The sequence below is a fragment of the Oryctolagus cuniculus genome, chromosome 5, assembly GCF_051225735.1.
Source record: "Oryctolagus cuniculus isolate XC-2025 breed Fujian yellow rabbit chromosome 5, ASM5122573v1, whole genome shotgun sequence".
In the NCBI taxonomy this organism is placed as follows: Eukaryota; Metazoa; Chordata; class Mammalia; order Lagomorpha; family Leporidae; genus Oryctolagus; species Oryctolagus cuniculus.
Genome location: NC_142871.1, coordinates 98,548,240 through 98,566,122, shown reverse-complemented (window position 1 = coordinate 98,566,122; position 17,883 = coordinate 98,548,240). Strand labels below are relative to the sequence as shown.

General features: G+C 38.8%; 1 protein-coding gene across 1 annotated transcript in view; it reads left to right on the top strand.

The window, feature by feature from the left end:
- Window positions 1-17,242, top strand: part of CD109 (CD109 molecule) — a 168,114-nt gene extending 150,872 nt beyond the window's left edge. The window contains exons 29-33 of the mRNA XM_070073883.2: window positions 793-858; window positions 4,421-4,563; window positions 8,379-8,526; window positions 10,994-11,096; window positions 12,934-17,242. Coding sequence (XP_069929984.2) covers window positions 793-858; window positions 4,421-4,563; window positions 8,379-8,526; window positions 10,994-11,096; window positions 12,934-13,109 — 636 coding nt within the window. The 3' untranslated portion in view covers window positions 13,110-17,242. The remainder of the gene's footprint in view (window positions 1-792; window positions 859-4,420; window positions 4,564-8,378; window positions 8,527-10,993; window positions 11,097-12,933) is intronic.
- The last annotated feature ends 641 nt before the right edge of the window (window positions 17,243-17,883 follow it).

The following is a 17,883-nucleotide window of genomic DNA, read 5'->3' as shown; positions in this document are numbered from 1 at the left end:
GTCTCTCTCTCTCTCTCTCACTAACTGCCTGTCAAACAAACAAACAAACAAACAACAAAAAACAACTCTAATGAGTAAGTAGTTTTGTCCCCATTGTAAACATGATAAATCGGAGACTGGGAGAGGTTAGTAACTAGCTCAAGATTGCGTTACTAGTAACAGTAGAGTTAGGATTTGAACCCATGACTCCAAATACCATGTTCTTCACAGTTACATCACATATCCTCTTAGGAGAATGGATGGAACTATTAATATAATTCCTACTTTAAAATGAAATAAATGAATATGCTATCCCTAACTTTATTCCCTTGGTGAACCCTTTGGAATGTTGAGGACAGTGGATAAAAGTGAAAACTTCAAGACTGAAAACTGAGGAAGAGGGGTGATGCTGAGGGAAAAAGAAGGCTAACGCTAGGCACAGTCAGTGGTGGTGTGTTCTCATACTCCTAGGAAGGCCAGGGTAAGCTCTGAATTAGGGAGACTGCAGAGGGGAAATGACTTTTGTTTTGTCTTTCATGCATCATCCTGAGCAGGCCAGACTTGTCACTAGCACTAGCATGTCCTCCCAAAGGGCAGGGACCAGGAGGCTCGAAGATTGTGCACCTCCTCTGCCTGCACCTGGCTTCCTTGGTTGAACCACAGCTTTCGTATGTGTGACCATGGAAAGCTCTTAGCATTCTCCAGGGATTGCTTTCACTTCTAGTGAGGAATGACACTGCTCTTTCATGCTGCTTAGAAGGGTCTGCTTGCAAAAAAATTAACTTTGTTCAGTTTTTTTTAACCTTTATTTAGCTTCCTGTGGAACAGCCAACTACAGTTAATATTTCTGCAAATGGTTTTGGATTTGCTATTTGTCAGGTATGTAATAATGTTTATGTTTTTAGTTAAACATGATTTTCATAATAATTCTTTGGTTTGAGGTGTTGCACAACTTTTGCTTAAATAACTTGCATTTTAAAATTCTTTACTATTTACTTCTATGACTTTGGCTAGGTACATTACTCTCTTAAAAAATGTTAGAAATGCTGCCAACTAATGAAGGAATAGCAGATAATCTATTTGAAATCTATTTAAAAGTGTCTCTCTCTTTTTTTTTTTTTAACCTTTTGAAGTGAGCATTAAAAATTTTACAGCATGGGGTTGGCGCTGTGGCACAGCGGGTTAACGCCCTGGCCTGAAGCACCAGTATCCCATATGGACGCTGGTTTGAGACCTGGCTGCTCCATTTCCAATCCATCTCTCTGCTATGGTCTGGGACAGCAGTAGAAAATGGCCCAAGTTCTTGGGCCCCTGTACCCATGTGGGAGACCGGGAAGAAGTTTCTGGCTCTCAGCTTTGGATTGGCGCAGCTCTGGCTGTTGTGGCTATTTGGGGAGTGAACCAACGGATGGAAGACCTCTCTCTCTCTGCCTCTCCTCTCTGTGTGTAACTCTGACTTTCAAAAAAAATTAAATAAATCTTTAAAAGAATTCCTGCAACATGATTCATGTGAATTGTTGGGAACCCCGCCTTCTATTGTGAAAACACAAATCAGAAATTGTAATGTTAATAGAGTTTTTATTATGACCTGATAACAAAATATATGTTTAACTTAAAACATTTTTTTTTTAAAGATTCAGTTATTTATTTGAAAGGCAGAATTACAGATAGGCAGAGGCAGAGAGAGAGACAGAGAGAGAATCTTCTATCTGCTCATTCACTCCCCAAATTGCTGCAGTGGTGGAGCTGCGCTGATCCGAAGCCAGGATCCAGGAGCTTCTTTGGGGTCTCCCGTGTGGATGCCGGGGCCCAAGGACATGGGCCATCTTCTACTGCTTTCCCAGGTCATAGCAGAGAGCTGGATTGGAAGTGGAGCAGCGGGGACTTTAACTGGTGCCCATATGGGATGCTGGCACTGCAGGTGGTGGTTTTTACCTGCTAGCCCCTAACTTACAACTTTTAATGCTAATCTAAGAATGTGAAGGCCAACATGTTATTTTAAGTTACTGTCTTGATGGATGAAATAAAACACTTAAGGAGATCTCATTCTGTCCTGGTTGGGGTTGGCACAGGAAATTTTGGGTCTATTCCTAAGCCTCTGATTTGAAATCTCTTTGAGAAAGACATTGGTCCTTATACTGCCCCTGTGTCCCAATTGTACCTTTCACATCAGGAGTGGGCGAGGAGTATATTGAAAGTGACTAAATTAATAGAAAACTCATCATTTATTTTATCATCTTTGGTTTTTTATTTTTTAAAATTTTATTTAAAGTTTATAAATTTCGTGTATTTCATATATATATATATACACATATAAACATGATATCTGTCTTTTTGGGACTGGCTTCCTTTTTTTTAAGATTTATTTGAAAATGAGAGTTACACAGAGAGAGGAGAAGCAGAGAGAGAGAGAGAGAAGTCGTCCATCCGCTGGTTCACTCCCTAAATGACCGCAATGGCTGGAGGTGCGCCAATCTGAAGCCAGGAGCCAGGAGCTTCCTCCAGGTCTCCCATGTGGATACAGGGGCCCAAGGACTTGGGCCATCTTCTCCTGCTTTTTTCAGGCCACAGCAGAGAGCTGTATCAGAAATAGAACAGCCAGGACTCCAACCAGTGCCCATATGGGATACTGGCACTGCGGGCGGCAGCTTTACCCACTATGCCACAGTGCCAGCCACATGGGACTGGCTGATTTCACTAAGTATAATGGTTTCCAGTTGCATCATTTTGTTACAAAAGACAGCATTTCATTTTTTTTTTACAGCTGCCTAGTACTTCATAGTGTATGTATACCATAATTTCTTTATCCAGTCTTCAGTTGATGGACATCTGAGTTGATTATATAACTTAACTATTGTGAATTGAACTGCAATGAACATGAGGGTATAGATAACTTTTTCATATGCTGATTTATGTTTGTTCGGGTGAATTCCAGGAGTGGAATGGCTGGATCTTATGGTAGGTCTATATTTAGGTTTCTAAGGTATCTCCATACAGATTTCCATGGTGAATGCACCAGTTTACATTCCAACCAACAATGGATTAGGATATCTTTTTCTGCACATCCTTGCCAGCATTAGTTGTTTCTTGATTTCTGTATGTAAGCCATTCTAACTGGGGTGAGGTGAAACCTCTCTGTGGTTTTGATTTGCATTTCCCTGATGGGTAGTGATCCTGAGCATTTTTTCACGTGTCTATTGGCCATTGGAATTTCCTCTCTTGAAAAATGCCTGTTTAAGTCCTTTGCTCATTTCTTAACTGGATTGTTTGTTTTGTTGTTGTTTGAGTTCTTTTTAGATTACAGATATTAACCCATTATCAGTTGCCTAGTTTGCAAATATTTTTTCCCATTCTGTCAGTTGCCTCTTCATTTTGCTGAGTGTTTCTTTTCTAGTGTAGAAGCTTCTCAGCTAGTTGTAATCCCATTTGTCAATTTTGGCTTTGATTGTCTGTGCTTCTGAGAAGTCTTTGCCTATGCCAGTGTCTTGCAGAGTTTCCCCAACATTCTCTGGTAATTTGATGGTATCGGGTCATAGATTTAGGTCTTTGATCCATTTTGAGTGGATTTTTGTGTAAGGTGTAAGATAGGGGTCTTGTTTCATACTTCTGCAGAAAACTGGAGATCCAGTTTTCTCAGCACCATTTGTTGAAGAGACTATCTTTGCTGCAGAGATTGATTTTAGCTCCTTTGTCAAAGATAAGGTAGTTGTTGACACGTGGATACATTTCTGGAGTTTCCATAGTGTTCTGTTGGCCTACACTTCTGTTTTTGTTCTAGTACCAGGCTGTTTTGGTTATATGTCTTAAAATCTGGTATTGTGATGCCTCTGGCTTTGTTTTTGTTGTTTAAGATTGCTTTAGCTATTCAGGGTCTCTTGTGTTTCCGTATGAATTTTAGCATCATTTTTTTCTAGATCTGAGATGAATGTCATTGGTTATTTTATCATTTTTGGAAAATGCTGTCTTATCAGAGTTAATCCTCAGCAGTACTAATGTTTTACATATTCTAATTTTCATTTATCTCACGGGGAATTTATCAGGTTCCAGCTTATGAACAATGACTCCATTTGGGCAGGAGGGCTTAGAAATTAGTGAATGCACTTTACAATGCTGGCAGTAGCTCCACTTTTTACCCTCGAGGAGAATAGTTTACATTCTTTGAAAAAACAGTACCCCAAGAATATCATTGTCAGTGTTATATGGTACTTGTTTTGGAATACCAAATCATTTTCTCAAATTTATAATAGTTTTAATATCAACTTTTATGATAATATTTCTCACCATACTTTGTTAGCCAATAAAATTGTTTTCTGGTTTGAGGATTATAAGTAAAATTGGTTTTATCCCAAAGAGAAGGAGTCCTAATATTTAGAATGCATAGTGACAATTAATTTCTAATAATTTATTGCTAATTAATATTCTAATTGGTTATTTATTGCAGTTCAATGTTATTTATAATGTGAAAGAGTCAGGATCTGCTAGAAGACGAAGATCTATTCAAAATGAAGAAGCCTTTGATTTAGATGTTGATGTAGAAGACAATAAAGATGATATCAATCGTGTGAATTTAAATGTGTGCACAAGGTAGGTATCTACTTTGTTTCCTCCTCCTTCTTCTTTTTCTCCTTAAAAAATATAATTTGAAGATTGAATTATACATAGTAGTCCAACTATATCAACATAGAGAATTGTATTTAATGAAGAATTCAGTTATTATTACATTTCAGATTACAGACTAGAAACACTATTTTTAAGAATTTCATAGATATGTCCAGCATTATTTATATTTTCTTTGTATTTATAATAAATTTTAATGAAAAATACGTACATTAATAAAATTCAGATATAAATTAGGAGAACTTGGGGGCAGGCCTTTGGCATAGTGGTTAAGATGCCGCTGCTTCAGATGCCTGCATCCCATATCAGTGTCAGGGTTTGAGTCTGAGCTCTGCTTCCAGTTCCAGATTCTTGCTAATACACATGGTAGGAGGCAGTAGGCGATGACTCAGATGTTTGGGTCTTTTACACCTCCATGAGAGACCCAGATTGAGTTCCTGGCTCTTGGCTTTGGCCTGTCCCAGCCCTGGCAGTTGAGGACATATGTGTAGTGAACCAGAGGCTGGAATAATTCTCTGTCTCTGCTTTCAAAATAAGCAAATTAATTAAAAATTAGGAAAACTTTAACCAATTGTGTTCAATATTTCCAAAAATGGTTATTTCTTGCTGTGGGGGAATTTTTCTTTTAAAATAGTTTTATTCTAGGTTCATATTTAACCTTAGTTGTTATGCTTTGAACCCCAAACTTTATGAGTGTGCAAATTCGATGATGAAGAGAATAGTTTTATTTATAGGCACAGAAAATATTCCAGTTTAGAAGGTTCTCATCTTGGATAATTGGGCCCTGATACTGAAGCTTCTGGAAATAGTTATTAAGGGTGTTTCTTAAATTGGTCTGTCTCTGACACATCTGAGGGCATGGTTAAGTCTTAAGAATAAGGGGATTTTTTTTAAAGAAAACTTTTATTTAATAAATATAAATTTCAAAAGTACAACTTTTGGATTATAGTGGTTTTTCTCCCCATAACCACCCTCCCACCTGCAAACCATCCCATCTCCTACTCCCTTTCCATCCCATTCTTCATTAAGATTCATTTTTAATTATCTTTATATACAGAAGATCAACTTAGTATATACTAAGATTTCAGCAGTTTGCACCCACACAGACACACAAAATATAAAGTACTGTTTGAATACTAGTTTTACCATTAATTCTTATAGTTCAGCACATTAAGGACAGAGATCCTACATGGGGAACAAGTGCACAGTGACTCCTGTTGTTGATTTAACAATTGACACTCTTATTTATGACGTCAGTAATCACCCAAGGCTCTTGTCCTGAGCTGCCAAGGCTATGGAAGCCTCTTGAGTTCACAAACTCTGACCTTATTTAGACAAGGCCATCATCAAAGTGGAAGGATAAGGGGATTGACCTCAAACCTACCTGCTTTACACTTCAGTTTATTCTAAAGCACACACAGGTCTGAGAACAACTCCTTGAGAAAGTTACTGAATCAAGAGGCTTTGTTAGTCTGGCTCCTTACATCTGCACGAGTCGGTCTTGAGTCGGGAGACCTGTGAAGATACCCTGACATTGAGGAGCTGCTCTCTGCTGTTGTAAATCTCCCACAGCATTCTGGTTGAATTTAGCTCATCTGGGGGCTGGAAGTCACAGATGTGGTCCTGACCTACAGATGCTCTTCTACAGATGCTCTGGGAGTTCCTCTAAGTAGTTGGTCTTCTTGCCATTACCTGAACTCAGTCTCCTCCTAACATCTGTAGTATCTTTGGATCTTCTTGTCACGATTTTGGGGTAAAACGTCCCATGTGTCTATCCCACTCCTCCTCCTCTTGTGCATTTTGGAGCAGCCTTAGGGGGATGTCAGCATTTCTAGCAGGCCCTTTCTCTTCAGCTGAGAAGGCGGGACTCCCTCTGTTCTTACTAAGCTTGCAGTTGGCCACTGTTTCGGAATAACAACATAAAATTACTATTGTTGTTGTAAACAATTTGTCACAAGCTTACTCGCCAGGTGCTGTACCAAACAGTTTTATGTGCATTTCAGTGAAGCCTCACATAACTGCAACTTAGGTGCTGTTCTTCCTGATTTTTGCATTTGTTCATTCACTTAGTAAATCTTGGTTGAATCTCCTCTGTGTCAGGTGTGGGACTGTAGTGCTGAACCAAAAAGACGTAGACCTTGCCTTCGTGCGACTTATTGTTTGTAGGGTAGGCTAGAAATTAGTAAAAGAATCCCTTAAGCACGTTTACAAGTCTAGTTTAGAAAAGATAGAGAAGAGACTGGTGGAGCTTGAAGAGGGAGATTTGTATCTCTTGAAGAAGTCAAATGAAGGAACTGGTCAGGGACATAAGGTGCAACCAGGATACAAGGGGAGCACTCACTCATAGGGGCTCTTGTAAAAATGCCTCGGATTCCAGATCTTACTCCAGCACCAGCAATCAGCTGGGCAACAGATTTTGCTTGGTAGGTAGAACCCAAAGAAAGGAAATGTCTTCATGTGAAGGTAGGGGTTTTATGAAAGCAATTTAATGCTGCTGCCAGTTTTCTAAGAAGTATCTGATATCAAATGTAAGTAACATTTAAGTCGATGTTTTTAGTGCCACTTTGCAAACAAGATTACCTGATGTTGCAGGCACTTTATTCCCATCAACAGGATCTGAGACCTTCCCTCAAGCAAGGTTTTCTGGGTGTCATTGTGATTTAACAAACTGTTGCCCCTGGCTGGTCGAACCAAGTCAACCAGGCACTGTTGATGATGTACTGAAAGTACAATGTGTGTTGTACTTTTAAGTGTTTAAGCACATTGACTGCTTTTCTCACTTACAATTTGTGCTCACATACAAACACCTCTGGTTATTAGTTTTCAATAGCATCTGTTTTGGCTAAACGCATCACCCAGCAGGTGTTTTTAATTGCTTTGGATTGCGAGCCAGCTTAAGTCAGCAGTTAGTAGTACTGTATGGCTTTTCAATCAGTCATGTTTGGCGGGCATTCTAACGGCCCTTCCTGCTTTTGCCATCTAAAAGGACAACAGGAAGTAATTTAACAATGCCATGGTACTTTTATGATGGAGGCAAACTTCTTTCCATAACCATGCTGGGAGCTTTCTGCTCCAAATGAAAAACGCTTGTCACCTATTTATTTTAGAGAAATATTTATTTTCAAAGAGGCAAAATGTTGTTGGTGCCCAGATCCTTTGAAGCTCACGTTGTGTATAACATGCTAAGAGAAGGATGCAGTGTAATAAAAACTTTCCAGGGCTTGTAAATCTTTCATGGTGGCCAAAGAAAACATACAAAGTGCTTCAAGTATGTGGGAGAACAAGGGGGAGGCCTTGCCTTTCTGGTCTTTTCCTAAAACCAGATGAAGAAAAGTTGCTGTGGACTTGGCTGGGGTCTACCACTAAGTGGCCAAGGGATGCCTCCTTTTCAGGTCCTGGCTCCCAGCTGGGGAGCTTGATGCTGTCAACTTTTGAAAAAATGAAAAATGCAACTCAGGTTAGAGTCACCACTAGAACACAGAGTTATCTAGGAAAGGATGTAGCTTGTACCTTTTACAACCTAGGAGCCTGTGACATTGCAGGCATTTCATACCATCTGTCAGATAAACGCATTGTTATGTTACTCATGTTCCCCTGTGGTTGAAATATGGAAGAATATCATACATGTAGAAAAAGGGTAACCTTTAAAATTTTCTGTAGTGAATTTTATTTGAATGCAAGTGGTGTTCGGAATAACATTTGTTATTTTTGAAGACCATGTGCTAGCAGAATTAGGTTTTTCCTAATGAGTTTTTTTTTCCATCTTCCCCTATTTGATTTAGGTTTTTGGGTCCAGATAGGAGTGGCATGGCCCTTATGGAAGTGAACCTACTCAGTGGCTTTACTGTGCCTTCAGATGCAGTTCCTCTGAGTGAGACAGTGAAGAAAGTGGAACATGATCATGGAAAACTCAGCCTCTATTTAGACTCTGTAAGTAGTGAAGTGTAAATCTCACAAAAATATCTTTGAGGGAGCTACCATTCATTGTGTTCAAAGGTCTGCCTTACTTTAAGCACAAGGATACTTCAGAAAGTTCTCGGTCCTCATGAGTTTTACTCATGGAACTCTTCATTTAGTGGAGCATTAAGCCTTTTACTATAATGTAAATTAAAAATGTTATCTCAGAAAGAAAGAAAGAGGAAGGGAGGGAGGGAAGTACCATTGTATTTGTAGATTTATATCTATGAACTATGTGGAATCTGTTCTCTTTGTATGAATATCACATTGACATGAGAATGGATGGGAATTGTGTTACAGTAATGATCATGCATTTGCTGTGACTTTGAGAATCTAATGTATTAATAAATTCCTCTAACAAAAGCTCATGGAAAAATGAAGTTAAAAGATGAGATTTTGGCCGGTGCTGCAGCTCAATAGGCTAATCCTCCGCCTGCGGCACTGGCACCCCGAGTTCTAGTCTTGGTCGGGGCACCGGATTCTGTCCTGGTTGCTCCTCTTCCAGTCCAGCTCTCTGCTGTGGCCCAGGAGGACAGTGGAGGATGGCCCAAGTGCTTGGGCCCTGCACCCCATGGGAGACCAGGAGGAAGTACCTAGCTCCTGGCTTTGCATCAGCACAGTGCAGCGGCCATTTGGGGGGTGAACCAACAGAAAAGGAAGACCTTTCTCTCTGTCTCTCTCTCCCTCACTGTCCACTCTGCCTATCAAAAAAAAAAAAAAAAAAAAAGATGAGATTTTATGTAGCAAACAATTTTGAAATCCATGAATATGAGTGCTCAAAGAACACATGAAAATGAAAAAAAATTTGAACTCTATACATAGTTTTTGCATAGTCTACATTTCCATGAACTCTTTGAACACTGGTCATAAGCATAGATTTCCAAAGTTTTTGTATAAAAGTAAAATTAACTTTTAATTCTTATTTTCTCTGTACTTTTTGAAGTACTCTGGTATTGTTAGTCTTAAGTCATTGTTATGTCAGTTTTTATGACCTTGAATATGGCTCTTTACTAAAAATACTTCACTGTGAAGTTCGAGAGCATTACTGTTAATGATGAGCCTGATGAAGGTCTTGATAACTAAATTGTTACTTCATGGCAGATATGAAATTTGTAAAAATTGCCATATTATACTTTCAAAAATTCAATCCAGATCTCAACTTCGGAACTCAGTGACTCAGGGAATTGCCAGATGCATTTGCTTAAATGCTGAACATGAAAGCTTTAATTACATGTTTTAAAATGCTTCATGAAGCTTTTAACAGATCTCACAAGGATTGATTTTCCCATCTTATACATTTAGTCAGAGAGTATTTTCAGGGATTTGTTCTTGACACAGAACTATTGTATAGCCTTCATATATTCTTCCCACGGCTGTATGAATACTGTTGATCCAAGACCAAGGTATGTAAAATGGCAGGGAAAGGTAAATGAAGAATTCCAGACTCTACCTGTTATACCTGAAAACTGGTGGCGTGTAAGTAAGTTCTTTTTTTCTAACATCTATATGAAACCAAGAGGTTAAACTGAAATCAAGTTCTAAGTGTTCCTAGGATTTCATGTCACATGGGGTGAATATGTCTATTTCTTATTCCAGTTTTGTTAAGTATGAATTGGAAATATATTGCTAAATATCTACTTTAAAAATAGTTTCTAAATGTTCTCATTTGTTTTAATACTTCAAAAACCATTGTAATTCAAGCCCTGTTCAAACTAATGCAATCTCTAGATTCTTTTGCTGTTCAGGAATTTTCATATATTAAATACTGCTTGAAACCAAGGCTTGATTTGGAACTTGAAAAGCAAATTTGAAGTTTTTATTTAGTAATGTTTGGCTTTGGAGCTTGTCTTATGCCTCTCCTATTGTTGAGTGTCCAATGCTTTCTGATGAATTAATTCGACTTTTCATTTACTGCTATTGGCAGCTAATAGAATGTTTGAAGGAATTTACTAATTTCTGATTTCTTTGCCAGTATCATCTGCCAGATTGGCATAAGCTGTCTGTCTTGCAGACGTGGAGGCTGGTCTCTTATGCCATTCACTGGTTGTGGCCTGCATACCACCCTGCCTCAGGGCCTGGAGCTGAGGTGGTTCTGTGTGAAGGGGTAGGGGGCTCCGGTGAGCCGTTAGCACAAATGGCGTTGGGCTGCACCGCCTGCACCGAGGGATCTGGGTGGGGCACTGTGGTCCTGAAGCACACACCCCTGGGCTTGCTGCGTGGGTGAAAACTCTGCTCAGTTTCCAGGAAAATGGACCCACGAACAACATCAGTCTTGTAAAGATTGTTTTACACGTTCAGTGAGATAATTCATGGAAAGTACTTACTGTAGAACCTGGCACGCGGAAGTTCTCTCTAAATGTCTGCTTTGATAAGAAACGTCTTTACTTTGTTGTGAACATGTGCTGTGCCAGCTCCTTGAGGATCTTTTGTGTTTTTCAAGGTAAATGAAACCCAGTTTTGTGTGGATATTCCTGCTGTGAGAAACTTTAAAGTGTCAAATACTCAAGATGCTTTGGTGTCCATCGTGGATTACTATGAGCCAAGTAAGTGGGTGCTGGAGCTCTTTTCCTAGTACTTTTCAAGTCAGCCAGGCATTCACTCATTGACTCACTCATTCACTTGAAGCAGCCACCTATGGCATTGGTTTCGTCTGGGAGGGGGGAATTGGAAGGAGAAAATGGAGGAGGTGGGGATGGAGGAGATGAACTTTCCATTTAAATGAAGACAGTTGATAATATACAAAGGTGGCATAATTTTAACAGGTAACAAAAAGATATTTTTACTCATAATATTTTTGGTTTTCTAACCCACAATTACAAAACTGCACAAAGAAAAATTGACATGAAAAGTTCAGTTATGTTCCATTTCCAGGGTTTTGCTTTTGCCCCAAGCACCCATTCCACCTGGTTTTACAGTGGGAGTCTTTCAGCACAGGATGCAAGCAGCATCTGCAATGTGATAGTGTCAGCTGGGTGTAGCGTTTTCTTCACCAAGAGTCTGGTGTTTTGTTAAAACATACACAGTTTGACAGTTTTTTTTTTTTTTTTTTTTTTTTTTTTTTTTTTTTAGTGTAGCAAGAAAATTATAGTCTGGAAAATAACTTGAACTTCTTTGATTTTAATGCTAACTTCTTACTTTTTGAAATTATATAGGAATTTAAGATGTGAAAGTAGAGACTGGATCTGGAGATCTTTCAGGTTAATTAGGACTAATCTGTGTTTATCACGGAGTGACTTTTTGAGAGGGTGTGACCTCTGGGCTAAATTTTTTAGTTTTATAAGTACTCAGAGTGTCCCAGAACTGCTGGTGTGCATGAGGTGTGTGAACAATTTACTGTGTGGAGTACTTATGGACAGTGACAGTGAAGTGAACTTGTTGACATTGTTGGTAGTGCTTGGTAGAGTGTTCAGGACTAAGGTTTAGCTCCTGTCCTCTTCCAAGTCAACAAGCCCATTCTTGTGGAATGATTTTGAGAAACACTGAGGTAACATTTTTACAGGCGAGGGGCTGGGATACCCCATGGCAGTATGTATACCCAGTTGTCCAGTTTTGTTATTAAATCTAGTTGTAGAATTTTCCAACTAGTATTTCTTAGGTACCTGGAGAACATTTTAAACCTTTAAGAAACAATAAAAAGATTCAATCTATGTGCATGTTTTTGTGGAAAACAACTCTTTTAAAATGAAGCCATGAGAAATATCAGGGTAATCAAAACCTACCAATCTGTTTTTTAAAATCTGAAAATACATTTATGATATAAAGCACAATCCAGGAAAAACCATGAAGGAATTTGAAAATAGAATGCATTCTTAAAATATTGTAAGGATAAAACCCTTTACATTTTGTAGCGACTATACGCTAGTATTGTAGGTACTTTATACAGTTTTAGAAATACTAGCTCATGCTATAATTTTTTCCCAGATTGAATAGATTTTAGATACTGTGTGCTCAGTGTTTGAAGGAAGGCATTGCATAGACAGACTACCCGTGATGCTTAGATATTTTAAAATGCATGGGAAATGTCGTCCTAGAATAAGCTCTCCAGTAGGTTAAACAATCCTCCACTTCCGTTTTTTTCCTGTTCTAGTAAGAGATTCAAGCGCCTGTGATTGCAGGGGCGCAGCTGCAGTCTGTTCTCTTTCAATGCCGGCCAACTGCTTGCTGGTGGGAGACGGACTGGGCTGAGCGCACTGTTTCTCTCTTGGATCTGGTTTGCAGTCTGGGCCTCTCTTGAGCATTTCAGTTGTTTTCTTGTAAAGAAAAAGAAATTATCTGAATGGAAAACTCCACAAAGTGCATTGAGAAGCTCTTACCTTTTGGCAAAGTCGGCGTCTCTGAACAGGGGAGACGCGGAAACTGAATGTCTGCGTCTTTGCACAGGGAGACAGGTGGTGAGAAGCTACAACTCCAAAGCGAAGCTGTCCTCCTGTGACCTCTGCAGAGGCGTCCAGGGCTGCCGGCCTTGTGAGGATGGTGCAGCGGCCTGCCTTCATCACTCTCCGCTCCTCTTCGTTTTCTGTGTCCTGCTTCTCTGCTCTTTGCAGTATTGGCTGTGATGAGTGTTTGAAGGACTCCACGAAACACAGACATTTCCAGAAGACACATGTGATTGTTTTGTTTTCGTAATTGCATATTGCCTCTATTTTGAGAAACATTTTTTTTTCTTTCTTTCCGTGGGGTTTGGGGGCATGGTGTCTAACAGGTTCCAGTATGTATAGCTGTGTAGATTTCTGTGTGTGGAAGACCAGAATGTCTACAGCTCTATATCTTTATTTCCCCCACAACTCTCGAAAGCTCTCAGGATTTTGGGGAGAGTGTTTGTTTTCTCCAGAATAAAAGTGTCATTTTTAGGTTAGCCCTTCTTCTTGTTTTGTGAAAGAAAGGAGTCCAGGTTCCTAAGCATTGAGATACATCAGCAGTTGTGTCCATGTTAAAGATGGGTTTCCCTGGGAGCTGGATGGGGACAGCAACCAGCAGAGGGAGCTTGTTCTGACCCTTCTCCTTCCCTCCTCCTCCCTGTCCCTTCCTCATCCCAACCCACTCCCAGTGGTCTCTCTTAACTGCACATTACTTCTATCTTTTTAGAATGTAGATTATAGATTGTTTTACAACTGAAATGGCCTTTATCTACCCCAAACCCACCCCAGCCTTTGCCCTCCTGCCTTTTCCTTCTGGAAAGAAGAAAGAGCAAGGCCATGTGTCAAGGTGAGACGTGCACTTGATACTGCTCCCTGGGGCATGGGTATGCGCTCTCCTCAGCCCCGGCTCTGTTCCCCAGGAGAGGGCCAAAGAACACTGCAAAATTTGCCTTATGTGACTTGGAATAGAGGGTCTTGGACTGGGAGACACTGGAGAAGCCAAGGTTACAGTGAGATACCCTACACCACCTCCTCCTGGTCTGAGGAGGAAGTTGGGTTGACATGGCTGCTTCAGGGTGTTGGCTGGGAATCCTGCAGAACCTCACGAGGCTCTGGTGCTCCGCCCCCTTCTGCCAGCTGTACAGTGACAGCTGGGGCTGGCTGTGAATCTTTAGGGAGATGCTTAAATTCTGAGCACCCAGGTCAACCTGTGTCCCGAAGGGTGGTAGTGTTTAGTTTTTCTGGTTGGAAATAAAAAAATCCCTTTCTTTCCTCTCTCCTTTTCCTCTCTTCCTGCGTTCTGTCATTTCTTCCCCTTTCCCTTCTAAATGTACTGACATAGTTTAAGTATATTTTAAAACTTTCACTTAACACCAATCTTACTAAATATAAGAAATGATTTCATTTTACTCCTGAACTCCATGGTGTTTGTCACATAGACATGGAAAGAGAATTGCATTGGACTCTACTGAGCTTGCGTTATACACTTTTCAGTTATCTCAGAGTAAGTCTATCAAAAGTGAAGAATGCAAATATATCTCTTAAAGTTAATTAAGAAGATGCTCTTATTTTAGTAAATTTTTAGAAATCTTACTAGAGTGTATTGCTTATGGATATTTTGGATACCATGATAGCAACGACCACCATTCGGTAGTTTAAGGCTTGTATCCTCTATGTAGAAAATAGATCCTCAGAAAGGTCTATGAAGAGAGTGCTTAAATATCAAAACATAAGTTTCTTATATGTTTACAAATGAGGAAGAGCGTTTATGTCTGTTACACCTTTGAAGCAGTCTGTTCTGAAAGACGCACTTGTCCTGGCTGACCCTCCTTGTGATGGGTGATTTTGGCCTTTATACTCTGGGCTCTCCCTAGAGTTAAAATCATCTTACAATGAAATTGGGGGTTGGTGCTGGCAAAGAATGTGTCCCTGCCTCTGTCCTGCCCAGGACACCGTATGCTGGCTATCAAGACCTTATATTCTTCAGTAAATAAGCTTCACTGAATGTCTAGTGTTGCACATTAGAAAATACTCAAATGGAAAGAGGGTTGTATCTTTTTAGGACCACATTTCTTCACTTGAAAAGCGAATTTAAGTACCTTTTTTGTGATGTGCTTGAGATTTTGAAGTTAAAAGTCAACTTTTGAGCCATCTGTTTTTATTATAAATTTATTAGAAGTGAGAAAGAGGAGGAGGAAGGATTGATTGGCACTGCCTGGGGCCTTTGGGATGTCTTGGCCTCTTCCTCTTCCTCTTTCTCACAGAGAATTTGCTCTGCTGCAAGCCGTAGGTTCAGAGTAGAAGTGATTTAAAAATCATAAGCATGAGGAGAAAAGGAGTACATGCAGTAGCCATGGTAAGTAGGATAAACTATTTTCTTTATAGGCTAAGAGCAATAATATTAGAAAATTCATCTTACTTTGAAGTTTGCTCATGCTGAATCTGCTCTGTTAGAATGCTGTCAGTTTCATCTACTGATGCAGACTGATCTGAATTCTGCCTTCTCCCCCACTGTTTGGGAGGCTTCTTAAGACTCCAGCATACGCCAGTGCTAATTTTGACTGGCCCATGGTTTTAGAGACAGAATTTTGGGAAAAACTAATAGCCAAAGCAATTCTAGGTCAGAACAACCTTATATTTGGTTTTATCATCTTAATACTTCACTTACAATTCTAAAAAAACCAGTTAAACCTCATTAAAATAGGCCCAGTCAAATGATATACTTCCTTTTATTGTGTATTTCTATTGTGTTCTCTCATAATACTAAAAAAATAGTCTATTTGGGTTAGTATTTTGGGTATGTTATAATCTGAGGTGCATTGTACTCATAAAGAATTCAAATGAGCATCTACTGCCTGTTTGTCACTTATGTATATAATATTGTATCTTACACAGACACATTTTCAGAATTGTAGAAATGGTTCTCACTTCACCTATTCTTTTGAGTATGAAAATATTTTAAAAAGAAATTATATTTAGCCTTAATTTCTGCTTATGCTGAGTATAGTTATAAATTGCCTGACAATGCCAACTCTCTTTATTCTGATAAATTCAATTATTTCATGACATTTATGGCTGTTCCCTGACATAAAAAGAATTGGAACTATGATTGTCTTTGACATTTTATTAACTGTTATCATGTAGTCTGGAGTTCTTTGTAATAAACCTCACTTTTTCTGATTTGTTTTATTGAACTTTAAAACTCATTTGTATTTTAAAAAGTTATAAATACTCTCAATGTAAGGACAGTGATTATTTTGGGTCTACCAAGTGGCTACCATGGATCAAGGTGTCATGGTAGATAGCTCATTTCTTGCATGTTGTAAATTTGAGACATCTATATTAAGTGGACTCACTCTTGAATAAGCTTCAGAACATTTTATATTCTCAGTAGAGACTTCTGATAGGTGCAAGAGTGTATTTCTCAATTTTATTTGTTTTCAAATTCCAGCACTTTTAAGAACTTAAAATTTTCCTGTCATCTATTCTAATGATATCCATGCTAATATTAAATATCTTAAATTACTTTGAGATTAACTTGAGGTGCAATTTTTTTTTTGATCACTACTTTGAATAGAGAACTGTTATTCTAGTTTCTTCAGGAAACTAAGCAATACATGTAACTTTTGAATTAAGTATGTATTCTTGAAAGGAGACTTGTTTTGAGACTATTTCTAGCCAATAGGTTGTGTTTTCATGTGCCATGTTATATCATTTCATAAAACATGTTGTCCTTTTCATGTCTGTTGTAAGAAAGGAAATAGGTATTTCCTGGGTGATTTCTGAGTTTCTTATTTCAAAGGATGTTTAATACATTGACATGCATGTGTCTCTGTGATAGGGATGAATGACATTGAAATGTGTGTTGCTTCATTTTAAAGAATCATCCTATCTCATATTGTCATGAAGTCAACATTCAGTCTTCTGCCCGGCATATTGACTTGGCAGTAGAAGGAGTCCCTTTGCAGATTTTTAAGATTTATCTTTGATAGCTTCAATAGACTGTGGCTTGATTCTGGCCCTTCAACCTTTTAAGTTACAGAGTTTTAGTAAGATATAGTTGATATGGTGAAGTCAATCTCTTTGTACATGGGAAACTTTATAAAATTTCATTCATAAATTCTCTATTTTGAAAAGCTATTTTGCATATGAGAAGTGTATTGTTGAAATAAACATTATTTTCTAGGAACTAAAGCTTTACATATTGATCAGGGTGATTTTGAAAGTTTTCATTCATATTGGATTGTTATGTTATTGTTAATTGTGTACTATAATGTATTCAACAGGAAATAATGATTTACCGATAAAAATAAAAATTCTCACCTATTTCATATCTGTGTTCTTTTTATTTTTGCTTAAAGTATGTCTATAACATATCTGCCTTACCTAAATCTATTTAATTATGAGAAATAGGATACCTAAAAGCATGTGTAAGCAGGCACTACTGTGTTATAAGGGCTTGACATGAATGAGGTTTAAGACTTTTGATCACCGACCCCTTTTACTTTCCTCCTCATTCTTTGCTTTTGGTGCTGGGGTGGGGTTGGTAGAGAGGTAAGTGATATACAAGTAAGAAATTAATTAATGTGAGGTGAGCAGCCATTCAGCTTCTGGAAATGAAATGGAAATATAGAATGTATAGACTGTGTAAACATTAAAAAAATAAAAGGAAGCACAGATGGTCACATCCAGGGTGTAGCTCTTCAGGTGCATTACCTTGGTTCCCACCTAGTAGTATTTAGCACTTCTCATGAAATTTCTGAGCTTCTGTGAAATGATAAAGATAGCATAGTGATTCTCAATTGGGGGTGATTTACCCCTGGTGACATTTGCCAATGTCTGGAGATAGTTTTGGTGTTACAGCTATGGGTGGGGCTATTGGCATCCAGGGAGTAGAGGCCAAGGATGAAGCTAAGCATCTGACCAAGCACAGGACAGCTCCCTTCAACAGGATTATGTGGCCCCAATTAGA